Source organism: Tyto alba, unplaced genomic scaffold (genome assembly GCF_018691265.1).
Source record: "Tyto alba isolate M040663 unplaced genomic scaffold, T.alba_DEE_v4.0 Super-Scaffold_10, whole genome shotgun sequence".
Classification (NCBI taxonomy): Eukaryota; Metazoa; Chordata; class Aves; order Strigiformes; family Tytonidae; genus Tyto; species Tyto alba.
Window position 1 is genome coordinate 6,441,787 of NW_024881262.1, and position 16,524 is coordinate 6,458,310.

The window sequence follows — 16,524 nt, forward strand, 5'->3', positions numbered from 1 at the left end:
CCTAGCATTCCTTTCCTCACAGGGGATCTTATCTATAAACTTCTCATTAGCATCTGAAAAGAATTCCAAATCTCCGGATGTGTACGTAAAGCAAAGTATGAAAGAGTGGAGAAGCAGCACTGGCCACAGAGCCTGCAGACACATCCTCTTCAGTGTATTCAGGCAAACCGAACCCCACTCCACTCCACATCTGTGCTAAGAGAAACATTTTAGTTCTTTTCCTCTATAGGGAAGGGGAAAAAACCCAAAGAAACAAACAAAAAACCCTCAAAACTATTTATTTCTTCTTGAGAAAGCTCAGAGGAAAGATTAACTTCTGGGTCTCTAAGTCAAGGAAATCATGCGAGAGACTTCCAACTAAGTATCAAGAGACCCCACCAGAATTACCACATAGCCAACATTGCCACAAAATCGAATAACCTTCCCTTCCCCACCCTTGCTCTGGATGCCACTGAGTGGCAGAAGTGGACTGATCAAAAGAAAAACTAGAAGTCTACACTCACTATCCTACAAAAGTTAGATGTGGAGGTGGGGAAAATCCAGACCCAGAAGAGATGGTCCCACAGAAAAGAGCAGAGCCCAGCTCACAGCACGGCTCCTGCTCTGCCTTGCCCTGGCACTGCAGCCTTTGGGGACACTCCCAGCACTTCTGCTGGGATGCAGGAGGGGCTGCTGCTTCTTTTGGTGCTAATAGACACTTTCAGTTGGAAAACAACTGAATATCAACAAGCAATGTAACATATCAGCTCTTTTGGGAAGGAAAGTCACCCCATCCCGACCTGTTCCCATCTTTTCCAGTTGCCTCAGCTAACCTTGTAGATAGATCACATCAACCACGCCAGTGCCAGCAAGAGCCGCTGCACCAGCTGGGACTGCTCCAGTACAGCAAGACCTTTGCTCCTAGATGGATCCACAAACCTGTTACTTCCTGCCACTGAGTGGCAAAAGACAGTGCAGTGAAGGACAGAATGTGTGTCCATCCCAAGAATTTGATTAAAAAAAAAAAAAGACTCAGTTCTTTTAAAAAGAGAAGAGAAAAATGTCCTATTGTTCCATAATTAATAGAAAGCAGAAGAGGTTTTATGGACTCGTGGAGAAACAGAGGGTGAGCATTAGAAAAGCACATTTCAGTATTTCATGATCACAAGGTGAGCTGCTTGCATAATACTGACAAAGAATATAAATGCTGATATCACAAGGCAGTTATGAAACTTGGGTTTTAAATGCTGAATAACAATAACACAGTAATTAAGTCTCATAAAAAGAAAAGAAATTGCTGCTTTTTTTTTTTCCCTTAACTGCAAAGTAGATGCTGCAACCTTCGACTAAGGCATGTTTCTCTGTCGAGGTGCACACATGATGGGTGCCCCCCTGCTCCCACCACCCTGCAGCACAAGGGATCCATCCCACCCCCAGCCTCGCCGCCAGTCACACCGCTTCGTCAGACCTGCCCCAGGGGAGGCTTCACCATCACGTCCAGGGAGAGGCTGTGAACCTGTGAGGAGCAGGAGAATGAGGGAATAAAGCCAAACAATTGTACTTCTCAGCCTTCCTCGCCGAAGGACTTTCACATGAGCAAGTGCTCTTGTGAATTGCTCCAGTGTGACCAGGACACGAAGTCTCCCCTACAAGACACATAATATAGAGCAGCAAAATGTCATGAAAATCAAGGGCAAACGAACACAGAAGACAGTCCCTCCCCCTACCACCACTTCTATTTTTAGGCAGCAAGATTAGCTTGGAGCAGTTTTACTTGTTTCTGATAATGAGCAGGGCTCTTGAATCTTCTCTCGAGGACGTTTCCTCTGTGCAGGCATTCTGCTTTACACCAGCAGCGGAAGAGGTCACGTCAACCGGCGAAAGCAAAACCACAACTTATTGTGAAAAGGTCTTGAGAAAGTGACTCCAGCTTTGAACTTATGCCCCATCTCCATTTGTCAACCACCCTGCTTCATTTTTGGGGTGGTTTGTCCACCTACAAGGTGTCACTCCCTTTGAACCACATGATACAGCCTTTGCCTATTCAAAGGTGTAATGCTTTTACTCCACTCACTTCTCAGAGGATGCCAGCTGATACACCTTGGAAGAGCAGGTCTCCACATAAAGGACATGTGGCCTTCCTAAGCCTGAACACATGTAAGACGTGATGGAGAGGCAGCCCAGCCGTCCTTCAGCCTACCCCAACACAACAACCTCAACTCCACTCGTGGTAAAGAAACTGTGGTGCTCTCAGGGAACCCCCAAGTCTAAGAGCCAGTCTGGAAACGCAACAGCACTGGTTTGCTCTACCAAAGAGCAAAAATCCCTTCTTACTGGGGGTCCCCTCTGGTGCTGAAGCTGACAAGAATGGCAAGAGAGGCACAATGAGAGCTCCCGAGAGCTGCCACAGCAGCAGGACCACTACACTAATAGCAGGAACTAGCTAAAGAAGAGAATGGTAATTATCAAAGGAGCAAGACAAAATGAAGATGTGTGGAAGATTTGGGTCCCACTGCACTGGCAGTTTCTTTTCAGGAAGAGATCTCCATCCCTCAGAGATCTATTCCTAAGGTACTACAGATCGACTTTCTGCAGTGCAATCACTCATACGTTCAATGTCCTTTGTTTGCTTCAAATTGCTTGGACAGCAACATCAGGGTGCAAAGCCTTCCTCCTTCAGGTCCTCCCCTTCCCATCTCCTCACGCCTCAACCTTCCTCCACAGTCCTTCACCACCACCCTCCTATCTCACTGAGGACCACATTGGTGCTGCATAAGGCAACAGGACCGGGTCAGCAAACAGGTAAGGTCCAGAGGACAAGATACACCTTGAAGCAGGTGGCAGAGGTGAGGGATGGTGGAGGTATCACCTTCTGACCTGGAAAATGAAAGCATGGCAGAAACAGCCCAGTGATCTCCAGCTGTTGAGGTGCATCACTCAGGGAAGAAAGAAGGCAAGGCTTCACATATTTATTACCATTTTTTCTTCTGAATTTTCAGTAAACTCCTTGGAGTCTTCTATTTGCCCTTTGGATTATGATCTTTCAGGAAGGCTTTTTGCCATGCTTCTCTACAATTATGAGATCTAGTAAAAAAATACTCATCTCTCAAGTTAACCTCTGGTGTCAGGACTTCACAGGATTTCATGACTGCAGACAAAGTAATCAGGCTTTTGACAAGTTAGCAACCCTTTCCCAGGAGCAAGATGCCCCTCTGCTACATGAAAGGGCAAAGAAAAGTGTGCCTGCGGCACCAACCCCCAGGCTGAGCCCGGGTACTAGTGCAGCTACCACTTCTTGGTGTGCTCCTGCCCCTGGTCACAAGTGCCTTCGCACCAGGCTCTCACTTTCTTCTGTGGATTGCAAAACTTCATTTATTGAGGAAAACCAGTAGTTTCATATGAGGAAGCATTTAAGACAGCTAGTAGATGATTAACAAGTGAGTTCTCAAGTCAATTGCTACAGGAGCACCATGGGTTCCTTATAGTCATAAAAATCTTCTCAGCCTGCACTCATCTGGCAGACGTCAGAGGCAAGGAGCTCACAGGGAGATTGTGCCTGGCAAAGTTCTCTCTGCAGGAGATGACATGGCCACAGACTGTTAGCTCTTCACCTCCCTGTCCCACAGCCCCCAGGCTCCTAACTGCAGGTCTCCAGCCCAGGGCTGCCCATCAGTGGCACCTCAGGGACCTTCCCATGGAGGGATCTTGTTCCTACCTTCCTGCTCTCCCATCAGCCAGGTTGCCCCCCAAACCCCCCTCCCCATGATAAGCCCTTGCCAGGCAGCCTTTGCAAAGGTGGCCATGGCCTTCCATGCTCACTGCAGAACTTGGCACCTACCTACCTCCCTCCTACCAGCGGGCACTTGCCCTCAGGCCAGCTGAGCTGTCTGTCAGGAAGAAGAGCTACCAGGGTCCCCACCCTCTGGCAACACCATGGCAACACAGAAGGCTAGGAAGGAGAGGTACCAAGTGTGTTGTGTGGCTCTTTTAAACCAAGGCCAAAGAAGAAGTAGTTTTTCTGCTCAGGGCCTTTGCCTTTTCACAGTAGAGTCCCTCAGAGCCAAGGAAAGGTGTTTCAGTGCTCTTAAGTATCAGCTATTTTTAGGCAACAATATCCTGAACACCCTCATCCTGGCTTTTATATTGCACAATGAAGAAGTTACTGGGATTTGGCACTTACTCCTTAACAGGCCATCATTAACAAGTGACTCATATTATATTGCAGCATGAGTCATCTTGGCAGAGGTCACCATCATAAGCGACAACTAGTCTTCAATTATTTCCTTCAAGTTGAATTAAAGGTATATTGTTATGCTAATTTTACATCTGCTCCATCCTATCTTTCCATCCACTGTCTCCAGAGCAACCTGGGATTTCACCTCATGGCCCAAACTGCCTCTGGAAAAGCTTTTCCACCACAGTGTAGTTACAGGTTACCACAAAACACGGGCATGCCAGTGGGGAGTCTTCTGGATGGGTTTTCAGCTACAGCACCTACTATCTCAAGCAGCTCTCCATCCCTCCTCCCACTGTTGCTCCACGGGGACAATGAGTTGCTGTCCCTGCCACTTTCCTGATCTGCTCACACTTTATCATATGATGATTTTCCAAGGCTCTGGGGCTTAGCCAGTGCTCAAACACAACCACCTTCAGGGCGCCACACCACATTGTTGCCTCCAAGAGCAGGGGCAAAGCTCAACAAACAAAATCAATTCAAACTGTGCCCAGCAACACACGAATATTGAAGAAATTATTACAAGCCATGAGCAGGACAGGTAGAAAATGAGACATTTTCAGCCATCTTCCGTTTTCTAGTCAAGCAGCCTCACATTTCAACAGGACTCCAGCCTCTCCCCTCCATTCCTGGTCCCTTCACTCATCCCCCATGCAATGTACCCATCACAGCTCCCCAACCAGTGAACCAGGAGGACACAGCATCCCTGGCAGGGCACTTGGCTTGGGCAACACAGTTTTGCCTGTTGAAGAGGGCCGTTACCGGCCTGGTCACCAGTGGAGCACTCTGTTTATATTTATAGCAGTCACACACAGTCACACTGGCTGCGAGGTTCATTTTGGAGAGCATTTGTAAACTGCTCTCACTACTGGAATCCCATTTGGCTCTTACAGCCTCCTCAGCCATACTAACATACCAATCCCCACAGAACAGCAACAGGAAGAGCAGAGTCATCACACTTTTTACTGAAGCTAATCAATACATAAAGGCTGAAGATTTACTGCAGTGAAGACAGCCTGTCTGCATAGCCAGAAAATGCACTTTAAGCCCTTTTAATTTTGTTGCCTTGGCCTCTGGTTTTGCTCCAAGAGCACAGTTTCCTTGCACACTCATCTTTCCTTCTTCCCAAAATGGTGGCATCTGCAGACACACGAGAGAAGAACGCCCACAAACACGTTCCGTGAGTATTCAGCTGGAGAACCTAACAAAAAACACAAGTTTAAGGCCGTGCCCCTTCCTTTCCAGCCAAGCTTCACGTGTGACAACAGGTCTATGGCTAGCTCAATATCTCCCATATAAATAAGCAGGTTGGAGGATTTTGGCTTGTGTTTTGAAGAAGATCTATGGGCCAGGTACAAGGACACAGGCTGTGCCATTCACAGGCACGCCAGCCCACCATACTGACCTACTCCACTCAAAAGGGAACAGTTAGGTCCATGCTTATTTTTATATATACATTCTGTATAAATATTATTTTTATGTAAGAACTTCATAAATGCCCCCACAAAGCAAAGAGCATATCTGACTTCCTGTGGTTTGGGGGTGATCACCTGCAGAGCTGAGATACCACCTGGGCATCACACCTAGTGAGCCACAAGCGGGAAGATCCTACAAACTGCATCGTCGAAGCTCGTTCTCTGGTTTCATCTCAGCTCATGCTTTGGGGAGCAGAAGCAAGGTAGGCAATAACCAGCAGGCTTAGTGCTCCTGGAGCACCAATACCAAGACCATCAGTGACCAGTGCAGTTGTTCATCTACATGGCCCACAGTGTAATACATCTGAGATGGCAGTGAGGTAGGGAAGAGATATGCACCTTTGCTTTTGCCAGTTTGTCTCAAAATCATACTAAGCTTTTATGCTTGTGTACGAAAGAGAAAGGAAGAGGAAAATATATTCTCATTTACAGGAAAATTTCTATTATTGCCTGGGCATCAAACAGCAGCCAATTAGTCCTGCAAGGATCTGACCCACAAATTATGAAAATAAATGCCTCTGAAGCTTTGATCTCTTGTATTTCTGTAGCATGCTACAGCAGTTATTAGACACATTTTATTAGATTCAAGCTGTGCAATCTCTTCCTTGGCAAAGGCTCTAGTGCCTGCAATGCATCTGAAAGTCTCCATCCAGCAGATTAAGGGCATGGTCCCAAACAGTCACTTCTGTCATGCATTGAACACATGACTCAGCTGGCAGTAGGCTTTTTCCTGCTGAGTTTCAAAATTAGGAGCAAAGAGAATTTTTTTAAAGGAAGGTGGGGGAAGTGTCAGCCACCTAAATTAAATTTTTGACTCTTTGTGAGTTTATAAAGGAATATACATCCTAGGCAATATCCCTAGTTTCTGGAGAGTGCTGCTCTCAGAACAATCTATTTCATTTTGCACTCTGAAATGCCATTGTTGGAGGAACCAAGCAAAAACTAACAAAAGGTTTCATGCACTCTGAAGCTGAAAACCACACGTGCACTCACGTGAACAGATCCCCCCACCCTCGCTGTGGTGAGGGCACAAAAAACCAAGAGGATGTTGAACTCGTATTGCTAAGGCTTTACTCACAAGAGCAGCTCCGTTCAGAGCCCGCTGCACAAACCAAGTGGTTACTGCACCAGCCAGGGCTGTTTTCAGCCCGAGTGTGTACGTAGGAAGGATGGGACCATGTAAACTGCTCCAGTCTCACTGGCAGGAGGGTGGTGTTTGCACAAAGCCATTAATATAAAATAGGTTTTCTGTGGCGGAGAAGTGTTGGTTACCTGCAGCAGAGCAAAGTGCATGCTTTCTGCTGCACTTGGGGCAATGCAACGGCTGAGCACAGGGCAGTACACGCTGTTTGCTCACCCAATATGGAAGGAGGAAATGTTGGTTCTCAGCTACACAAGACGCATCTGGATACTCCAGTGCTGCCTGCCTGAGTACAGTCATCTGTCATTTACTACCAACACACAACCTTGAACTTCTGGCAAGCACTGCAGAAGACCAGTATAGAAAAAAAGCAACATTCTTGGTCAAAGGGGAGGAAGATTTTCTGATTTGCTATTACAAAATAAAATAAGATGAGCAGAGAGCTGTAACTGAGTTCTGACTAAACTTCTTATCAGTGTTTTCCAATTCTGGTGGCTTTTCCTCTCCCTTCACTAACAAGCCATTGCAGGAGCACCCCAGGGCTGTGCCCCTACGTGCTGGGCATCCTCATCCCTCTGTGGGAAGGGATCGACCCCTCGCAGGGCTCATCTCGAAACCACCACGTAGAGGGAATGCGAGAGGAGGACTCTGTTTCCCAATGTGCAGCCACAGTTCAGTGACAAAAGGGGACAGGAGGAAGGGACAGAAGAGGAAGGAAATGAAAGCTACTGGTTTTATAAATGGGAAACACAACCCCTCATTTAATGGGGCTATCAGTAACTTAGGTTAGTGGTTTCCGACCTGCAGCCTGCTTTAATGGCAGCATGAAAGGTAACACAGAAGGTGCCTGAGCATCAGCAAACAGAAACCTCATGTGATAGAGGCTCCTCTCTTCCCGTGGGCAAGCAGGGCACCTGCAGAGCAGCCAGGGCCAAAACCACCGCCGGTGGGGAGGAAGGGTCAGCCAAAGCCCTGGGAGAGAGAACACTGCTGACTCCCACCACAGCCCTACCATGGCTCTGCGCTTCACCCCTCAACGCTCCGGGTCTCTTCTGCAGCTGGCAGCAAGGGGAAAACAGCATGTATGGTCCCCAGGTGCCCCCGGGGCAGAGGCTGCCTTCAAGGAGGTACGTCCTGAACCCTCAACACCATCCTCCCCACCCCAAGACACACCAGTTTTTACTGATGCTGTTCCTCCACGCTGTGCACCCTTTTGCCTTTTGGTAGCTTTTTACCAGGTGAACTATGGGAAATCTAACAGGATTCTCCCCATTTGTATTTGAGGCATGAAGAAATGAGACAGGGATCAATACTCTGTCCTTGGTCTGCAGGTCGGAGGCAGAGAACTCCCGCTGATGTCTATAATTACCCTTGCAAGGCGACTGGGGGTGCATTAAAAGGAGTCAGACAAGGGTTTGCAGAGAGCAAGGTGATAGCAGCTTTCGCGTGACCTCACCCCACGTGGCTGATGACTTCCAAGGACACCTCTTCCTCAGCTGGGTGATTCATTTGTAAAGATTTACAAACAGATAAAGTGCAAACGGTTTCCCCCTGCACCCCATACAAAAACTGTACCACTACATTTACTAGAACCTGGCAGACAAAAACTACCTTCACGTAGCAAGGATAAAAGCCTCCTCTAACTACTCCTCCTTTCACAGATTAAAAATCACTTTATTTTAAACATGCACATCAATCAAATACTCTTTGTTGCTTCAAATCTTGATTCAACAAAATGCTGGTGCTCAAACTTCAACCCGCTCAAGCACGTTTTGCTATAAATTCACTCCAGATTATTAATTTTTATGGCTGACCACCACAGGAGCACAGGTGAGAACAGAGAGACTATCCATGCCTTTATAAAACACAATACACTTTCGTGTTGTGGAAAATCTCCAAAGATGAGGAAGAGTAACCACAGCACCTGTGCTGAAGGACACACAGAGAACTGCAGAAGAGCAGCATCTGGGCTGCACAACCACAAAAGGTGAAAAAACAAAAATCAACCGTGCAGAAGGATGAGACAGAAGACAGCTTGGTTTCTGTTGTAACTTTTCATGAGCACACACACAAGAATACCCATGCATGTGTAGAAGATAAATGTTTGCACCACTATCAGCACTCCTGGCTCAATGAATGGAAGCGAGATGCAGAAAAAAGGTTTAGAGTTGGACACTGTCATCCCTTTGAAATGACTTAGAGACCAGTATAGTGCTGCCAAGGTTTTATGGTTAAAAAAAAGGCTCAAAACCACAAAGTACATGGACACAGTCATGGTCCATAGCTTACACACTTACTGAATCATACTGGAAGAGGACAGATGACATCCCTGATGGAAGACTCCTGAGAGTGCCTATCCTCAGGAATTGTGGCTATATCTATTTATTTGTCCCAAATTCTGCATGGTAGCCTATCATGTAAAACCGCACAAATAAATAAGCTTTTTATGTCTTTTTTAATCTCCGGAAGTCATCTCTAGTCAAATTAGTCCCTCTTTCTATTTAGAAAGAAGGTGACCTTTGCAAAAGCTGCCCAAATTCTGTTGAGCTACAGAGTTTTTTAAAAGGTGCTGGAAGGAGAAACCTAACATAATGCTGCCAGGATAATGCTCCTGAGTGGTGGCTTGCAGTGCTTATTCCTCATCAGAACTTCTCCTAAATCTTTAATAATGCTGAAATATGCCATAAACTGATGAAGTTCTGGAAGCAGGACAATGCCAGCATGTTTGTTTGGGTTTTGTGCTTTTTCTTTTTAATATGAGAGCTTTTATCTTCATTGACAATGATCCACTAATGCAAACAAATGGCCACTGAAACTTCACTTCTATACAAAGCAAAGCTAAAGGAAGAGTAGTGAAGTTTTTGGGTTTCATCCAATTCTTCCCAGCAACAGCTAATACCCACCGGCTCCTTAATTCTGTGCTGTCTCCTCTCCAAGCCTGAACGTTAAAGGCCAGGCATTTCCAAAACAACTAACGATTTTAGGATCCAGTTTCCAGAGAGTGCACAGTCAGCGCTTTGCCGAAGTAAGTAACAAAAGCTTGGGGTTTGTTAATGAGTTCAAAACAAAAGCAACATCCAGGTACATGAAGAAAACAATTACTCCTTCCCCAAAAAGGCTCTTTTTAAATTCTGAGGCTTGCAGATAACCCTCAGTCAAGCTGTACAACCAGGTGAGCCTTGCAAGCCCCCAGCCTTCAGCTGGGACCCAAGCAGACAAGGAGTAGCTGTGAGCAGGGAGGTTTCCTTGCCCCAAGCCCATCCCATCCCAGGGGTTATCAGCTCCCTGAGAAGTTTTCCTCCCAGAGAGATTTTTATCACCTGCCCCACACCTTGTAAAGCACCCCAAATGCATCCAGCTGTGGCGGCTACTGCAGAAGAGCCCGCTGTCACTACCGGTGTATCAGCTGGAGGCCCAGCCCTGCAGACAGATGCAGCAGAGGAAAAGCTGACGACCTGAATATTTTAGAAGGATCAAGGCCACTGCCTTCAGCAAAAGATGACAGGCTCTTGCATTGACAGAGATCAAAAAAAAAAAAAAGGATGGAAAAAACCCCCAAAACCCAGCTCCATCTTTCTTGCTTGTTCTCCTATGGGGATCAGCTGTGCATTTACCACCAGAGAGCATGGCCCACTGCACCCCTCCTCATGCTCATTCTCCTTTTATTGCAAAAATCTGCTTCTCAAACACGCCTGTCAACACCCTGTGCGAATCCCCGTGTTAATCATTATTCTGCTAATAGCACTGCCAGGTCATTCGGCTATTAAACATGCTGAGTGGACTAGCAAAAATATCTCCCAGCCCGTACAAAAGAACATTATAATGTAGTTTATCTTATCCTCTTGTCAGTATAATATGCAGCACTACCTGTTCAATGGCCTCATCATTTTAAATTACAGTTTTCTGCAACATTAACAATACTCATTACCAGCACAACCACCGGAAGATTTCTATTTTAAGAATCCTTCTGATGTCGAACGCTTCACCCTGCCCTTCCTTACACACTCAACCCTCTGCACCAACAGGGGGACACCTGGGTACCATGGCGATGAGCACGGTGCACAATGATGGATAGAAACATGTCGCCAAGGAGGCAGGAGCGAGCCCGAAGTGTACTTACTCAGTGCACCAGGCCATGCATTTTAATCAGAATTCAGTGCTTTGTTCCTGGCCCAGCCGCCAGCGCGTCAAGCAGATGCACTGCTGTGGTGGGGCTTGACTGCGTGGCCAAGATAAACTCCAGTGTGGTGAAAACAGAAGCGCCTGCTACCTCCTATGTCACCTTTCAGCCCAGCTCGACAAATCCTACCCCCTAAGCTAGCGGGCAGGGGCAAGCTGAAATGAATGGCAGCGTGCAGGGTTCTGCTTGTGCCAAGCAGTACTCAAGCCTTCACCAGCACGCTCTCGTCCTGCAAATCCACCTTCCTCCCTTGTGACACAAGTCGGGAAGCCAAAGCAAAGAACAAGGTGAACTGGCAAGTCAAAGGTCCACCGTTTTTATATGCATTTGCCTGTTGTTCACCAAACCTGGCCTCCTGGAACATTTCAGTGACTCAAACTTGTGAGATAAGTGGCCCGAGCATTTCCTTTATCCACCGCTGGGAACAAATCATCCCCTCTTCCAGATTTTGAGTCACTACCTGCTCCCAGTGTTTCACACAGCCATCCTTCACCCCTTCAAATGCGTAGGCACAAGAGCAACGTCTCCTCCATCCAGACTCATCTAGAAACCTGCAGCAATGTGACACTTCTCTTCTAATAAATGAAATTTTGCAAGGCTTGGTGAATTACTCCTCCCTGCCATGTTTTGTGCTCAAGCAGCAAATTTACTATTGATTTCTGATTCAGCCCCCATGGAATGATTCACGCTTCTTGCCCTATCTGCTCAATTTATGACCTTTAACAATTATTCTAAGTGCTAAAAGAGCTTAGTTGAGAAGAAGATCTATTCCTTGGCAAATTAAGCTCCTATTCTTGTCTCGCTTACAAACCAACCCATCTCTCATCATTTACAGGAAAGCACCGCCACAGGTCTGTCCCTCTGAGAGGGGGTAGAGGCTGAAGTGGCAGGAGCACCGTGCTGCCGCAGGCAACGCGCAGCCCCCGGCATCCGTCCTGCCGGAGCGGCCACGGCTGGGCAGGGGGACACGGCTGGGCAGGGGGACACGGCTGGGCAGGGGGACACGGCTGGGCAGGGGGACACGGCTGGGCAGGGGGACACGGCTTTGCACACCCACCCCACCATCAGTTGAGGTTTTGGGTCCCCTCGTCTCTGGTTGCCCTGAAACACCAGCACCGCTCTGCTCGCAGACCAGGCGCTGCCGGTGGATCTCAGTGGGAGCGAGGGCATATACATTTCCTCTTAAAGTGAAAACAAAACCCTGACTGTATCTGGTGCACACTGCTATTAAAAAGCCACAAACACATTAAAAAAAAGCACGTGTGGATACAGTTTTAAAAAGAAATGGTGTCCTAGTTCAAATAAGCTTCCTAACACAGATGTTAAAAAAAAAAAAAAATTATTTATTTTTGGGTTGGGTGAGACAGAAAGGGCCCCCTTCCCCTCCCAAACGATATTGCTTTCCTGGATTAACTCCACCAGCTTCAGCAACCTCTCTCCCAAGGCACCTTCCACACAAGAGGGGAAACAAGAGCTCCAAGTCTGTTTGTAAGCTGGGTGGTCCCCCCACTCCAATACTGTCTACACTGTGTATTGCTGAGCAATCATTTACACTATTAATCAACCAGAAACTCACCAGGAAGAAAGTAGGGCAAGTGAATAAAGATAGACTTTTTTTTTTTTTTTTTTTTTGCACTGAAGCAAATAATATTTCTAAAAATACACTTGTGCAAGTCTTCAGCAGATTCTGCTTAATTTTATTTATCTATCTATGCCAGCAGGTTGAAAGAAGCAGCCGCGCTGCTGCCTCCCCAATAAACGCTGCTTCTCTACATGACTCCCCATGCTCGTTAACCAGCTAGCTGTTCTTACGATCAAAAGGATGAAGAGAGGGGGAAAAAGGAAGAAAGTTATGGGAAAAAAATAGACCGGGGAGTGGAGGGGACACACACACACACACATCAGGCCACAGCCCACGCAGAGGCTGACACGTTTGACGAGCCCGACATTTCAAGGGTAGATGACGAGGTTCATTTCCAAGGGGGGGTGAGGAGGGGACGGGGCGAAGGGGCCCGCGGGAGGCGGATGGCGAGGCCGGGGGGGGGGGGGGGGGGGGTGTGTGTCCCTGCCGGTGCGGCAAAGCCGGGGCTGGGGGTGCAGCCCCGCTCCCGCATCCCGGCGATGCCCGGGCTGCAGCCACCCCTGTCCGTCCGTCTGTCCGTCCGTGCATGCGTGCTACAGCCTGCACCACCCGAACGGAACGCAGGCACTGCCCAGCCCCGCCGCCGAGCGGGGGGCTCTGGGGTGCCCCACCAGCACCCCGCCCCAGCGCCGCCTTTGTTTGGGGGGGGGGTGTTGGGGGAAAGTGGGGATACCCGTCCCCGCACCGCCCCCCCATCGCGCTGAGACGGGGCAAGTAGCCGCAGCCGCGCTGCCCCCGGCCCTACGCACACGCGTACGCACCGCGCCTATGCGCGGGTGCACACACACACACACACACACACACACACACACACACACACACACACACACACACACACACACACACACACACACACACACACACACACACACACACACACACACACACACCTGCCGGCAACGCGCCCGTACGCGGGTGCGCGTACAGCAGCGCTATGCGGGCGGGCACGCACGTAGGTACAGACATACAGGCACACAGGCGTACACACGGCTCTGCGCGTGCACACGCTTGTAGATCGATATTTACATACGTGCCCGCCGCACACATACACACACACACATACATATATACATACATCCGCGCCCCCCTAGCCCCTCTACACCGGGATGGATGGGTGGATGGCGCCTTCCGCATCCCCCGGACCCCGGACCCGGCGGCGCGCCTCACCCGCAGCGCCGAGAGGTCGATCTCGTCCAGGCTCCGCGCCGGGGAATCGCTCGCCATGTTTCCGCCGCCGCCGCCACCGAGCGGGCAACAAGCGGCGGCCGCCGCGGCGTTGGCGCTATTTAACGCCTCCCCTCATGCAGGGCGCCGGGAAGGAGAAACCGTCGCCGCCCGCCGCCCCTGCCCTTCCGCCGAGCAGTGCGGCTAGGAGCGGCCGCGGGCTACCGGCAGGCAGGGCACGCCGCGGGCTGCGCCGGGATGGCGGCGGCGGCGGCGCCGCATCGCATCGCCGCCTCCCCGGCCGAGCGCGCCGCCGGAGCTGTCTGTCACGGAGCGGGGAGGGGGCGGCGGCGGCGGCGGCGGGGCGGGGGCGGGCAGGGGGCGGGCAGAGCCCCGCGGCCCTCCCTGAGGGCTCGGCACACCCCTCCCCGACCCGTGGGCTGCCATCTCCCCTGAGGGCTCGGCACCCCCGCTGAGGGCTCGGCACCCCCTCAGAGCTCGGCACCCCCTCAGGGCTCGGCACCCCCTCAGGGCTCGGCACCCCCGCTGAGGGCTCGGCACCCCCTCAGGGCTCGGCACCCCCTCAGGGCTCGGCACCCCCTCAGGGCTCGGCACCCCCCGAGGGCTCAGCACCCCCTCAGGGCTCGGCACCCCCTCAGAGCTCGGCACCCCCTCAGCGCTCGGCACCCCCTCAGGGCTGGGCACCCCCTCAGAGCTCGGCACCCCCTCAGGGCTCGGCACCCCCTCAGGGCTGGGCACCCCCTCAGGGCTCGGCACCCCCTCAGGTCTTGGCACCCCCTCAGCGCTCAGCACCCCCCAAGGGCTCGGCACCTCCGCTGAGGGCTCGGATCTTTCTCAGGGCTCGGCACCCCCCGAGGGCTCGGCACCCCTGCTGAGGGCTCAGATCTCCCTTAGAGCTCGGCACCCCCTCAGGTCTCTGCACCCCACCGAGTCGGTCCTGGGGTGACAGGTCTGGGGGGCAGAGGGTCGGCAGGACGTGCCGCTTTGCGGGTGGCAGCGGGACCCTCCGGAGGGTTGCGCTGAGGTGGACCGAGGTGTTGTGACCTGCCGGAGCCCTGATGGCCTCGCCAGCCCCACGCCGACGAGTTTATTGAAGGCGTAGATAAATCGTGGGCTGAAAAAAAAAAAAAAAATCCCAGGCTGCCCGTGTCCCTAGCCCAGTACCAGCTGTGCCTGTCAAGTCTAGGGAGGGAAAGTTGCCAAATTTCAGGCACTGAACCCAAATCCCGCCAGCATCAGGAAGCACCAGGGCCTGGGCTTGATTGGTGCCAAAGCAACAGCCATCCGTCTGCTTTATGCACCTGGGGCTGCCCTGGGCAGAGACGTGGTCCCTTCTCTTCTGGGTCCAGATGTCAAGGGGTTTGTGACCCGTCCCCTTGGTGCTCGGGAGCCATCCCAGCCCTGTTAGCTCCCATGCTGTTCCTGAGTATAAATAAGAGATTCATACCGTCTTTGGAACCGGCCAAAACTCCTCCAAAGCCAGCAATAGCTAGGTAGATTTAGCTTTTACTGTTTTCCTTATTTCCCTTTTTCGGATGTAGTTTCTGCCAAACCAGGTGCCATATATAAATATATATGTATAAAAAAATCTGTTGCCTTTGAGAGAACCGTATGGAAGCTGTACTTACAACATCAACTTGTGTCAGGAGCTTACAATATGCAGATCTGGGAAGCGGAAACCCTACACACCAGTCAATTGGCAGGCGGATGGGATTTTCTTACACTTTCTGATTGGAGATGTGCTTAACAAAAAAAAAAAAAAAATAATAAATGTATTACAAACAATCGTGCAGTTGCTGCTGCTGGTGCTGGAGGTGCAGCCTTCGCCGGGCTGTGCTGGGAGGGACAGACGGACAAAAGGCCAGAAGGAGCTGCCAAAAGCTCCCCAGGAGCGACAGGATCCGCTGAGGCGGTTGCAGAGGTCGGTGCCTCCTCCCTCTGCGCGCTGGGCAGCCGGCAGCAGAGGGGCTGCATCAGCGTTATTAGTCCCTAATAATGCTGATTAGCGTTATTAGTCCCGATGGCAGCAGGGTGGATAGGGGCTGACGACGGCAGTGCCAGCGTTTCGGCTTGCAGGGCTGCAAGGGCGCAGCAGAATGTGATTTTTTTATTTCTTTTCTTTTTTTTTTTTTTTTTTTTTCTTTCTGTAATGAACTGCTGAAGTGGCAGGTAGCGGAAGTCGCCCGCCGTGGGTGAGGCGCACAGGGCTGCGCAGCGCCCGCAGCGACGGCAGCCTGCCTGGATTCATCCCCTTTTTCCCAGCCACAAATCATCACTCCTTGATATCTTGCATAATCATCAGTCCTCACTCACATTTAAAGAGGCAAATTTGATCAAAATGCTGAACTTAATAAAATAAACACCAGGTACAGCCTGAGCACCCTCCTGGATCTTTCGTAGTGCTGGGGTGTTTTTTTAAACTAGATGTTGTCTGTGTCTGTTCAAACGTAGGTATTGCAATGTTTTGCTCATAGTTGTGAAGCCAGAAGCAAAACTGCCTGGAAACTAGTAACAAACCAATGCGAGACTTCCTCCTGCTTTCATTGTTCTCGGGGAGGGAAGGGAAGAACAAACAGGATGAGAGAGGATGCTGGCTTGCTCTCATGTGCTTTCCATCCAAGAACACATGGGATTATTTGTGAAACACATAGAGGTTAAAATACACATAGATATATGTATGCCCTGTAC

At 50.1% G+C, this 16,524-nt stretch overlaps 1 protein-coding gene across 10 annotated transcripts in view; it reads right to left on the minus strand.

Annotated features, from left to right (window-relative positions):
• The window catches only part of TNIK (TRAF2 and NCK interacting kinase), a 165,071-nt gene extending 150,929 nt beyond the window's left edge, over positions 1 to 14,142 (minus strand). For all 10 annotated transcript variants that reach the window (XM_042799493.1, XM_042799516.1, XM_042799509.1 and 7 more), the window contains exon 1: positions 13,819 to 14,142. In XM_042799493.1, the coding sequence (XP_042655427.1) occupies positions 13,819 to 13,875 (57 nt within the window). In that variant the 5' untranslated portion in view covers positions 13,876 to 14,142. The remainder of the gene's footprint in view (positions 1 to 13,818) is intronic.
• Positions 14,143 to 16,524: the final 2,382 nt, after the last annotated feature.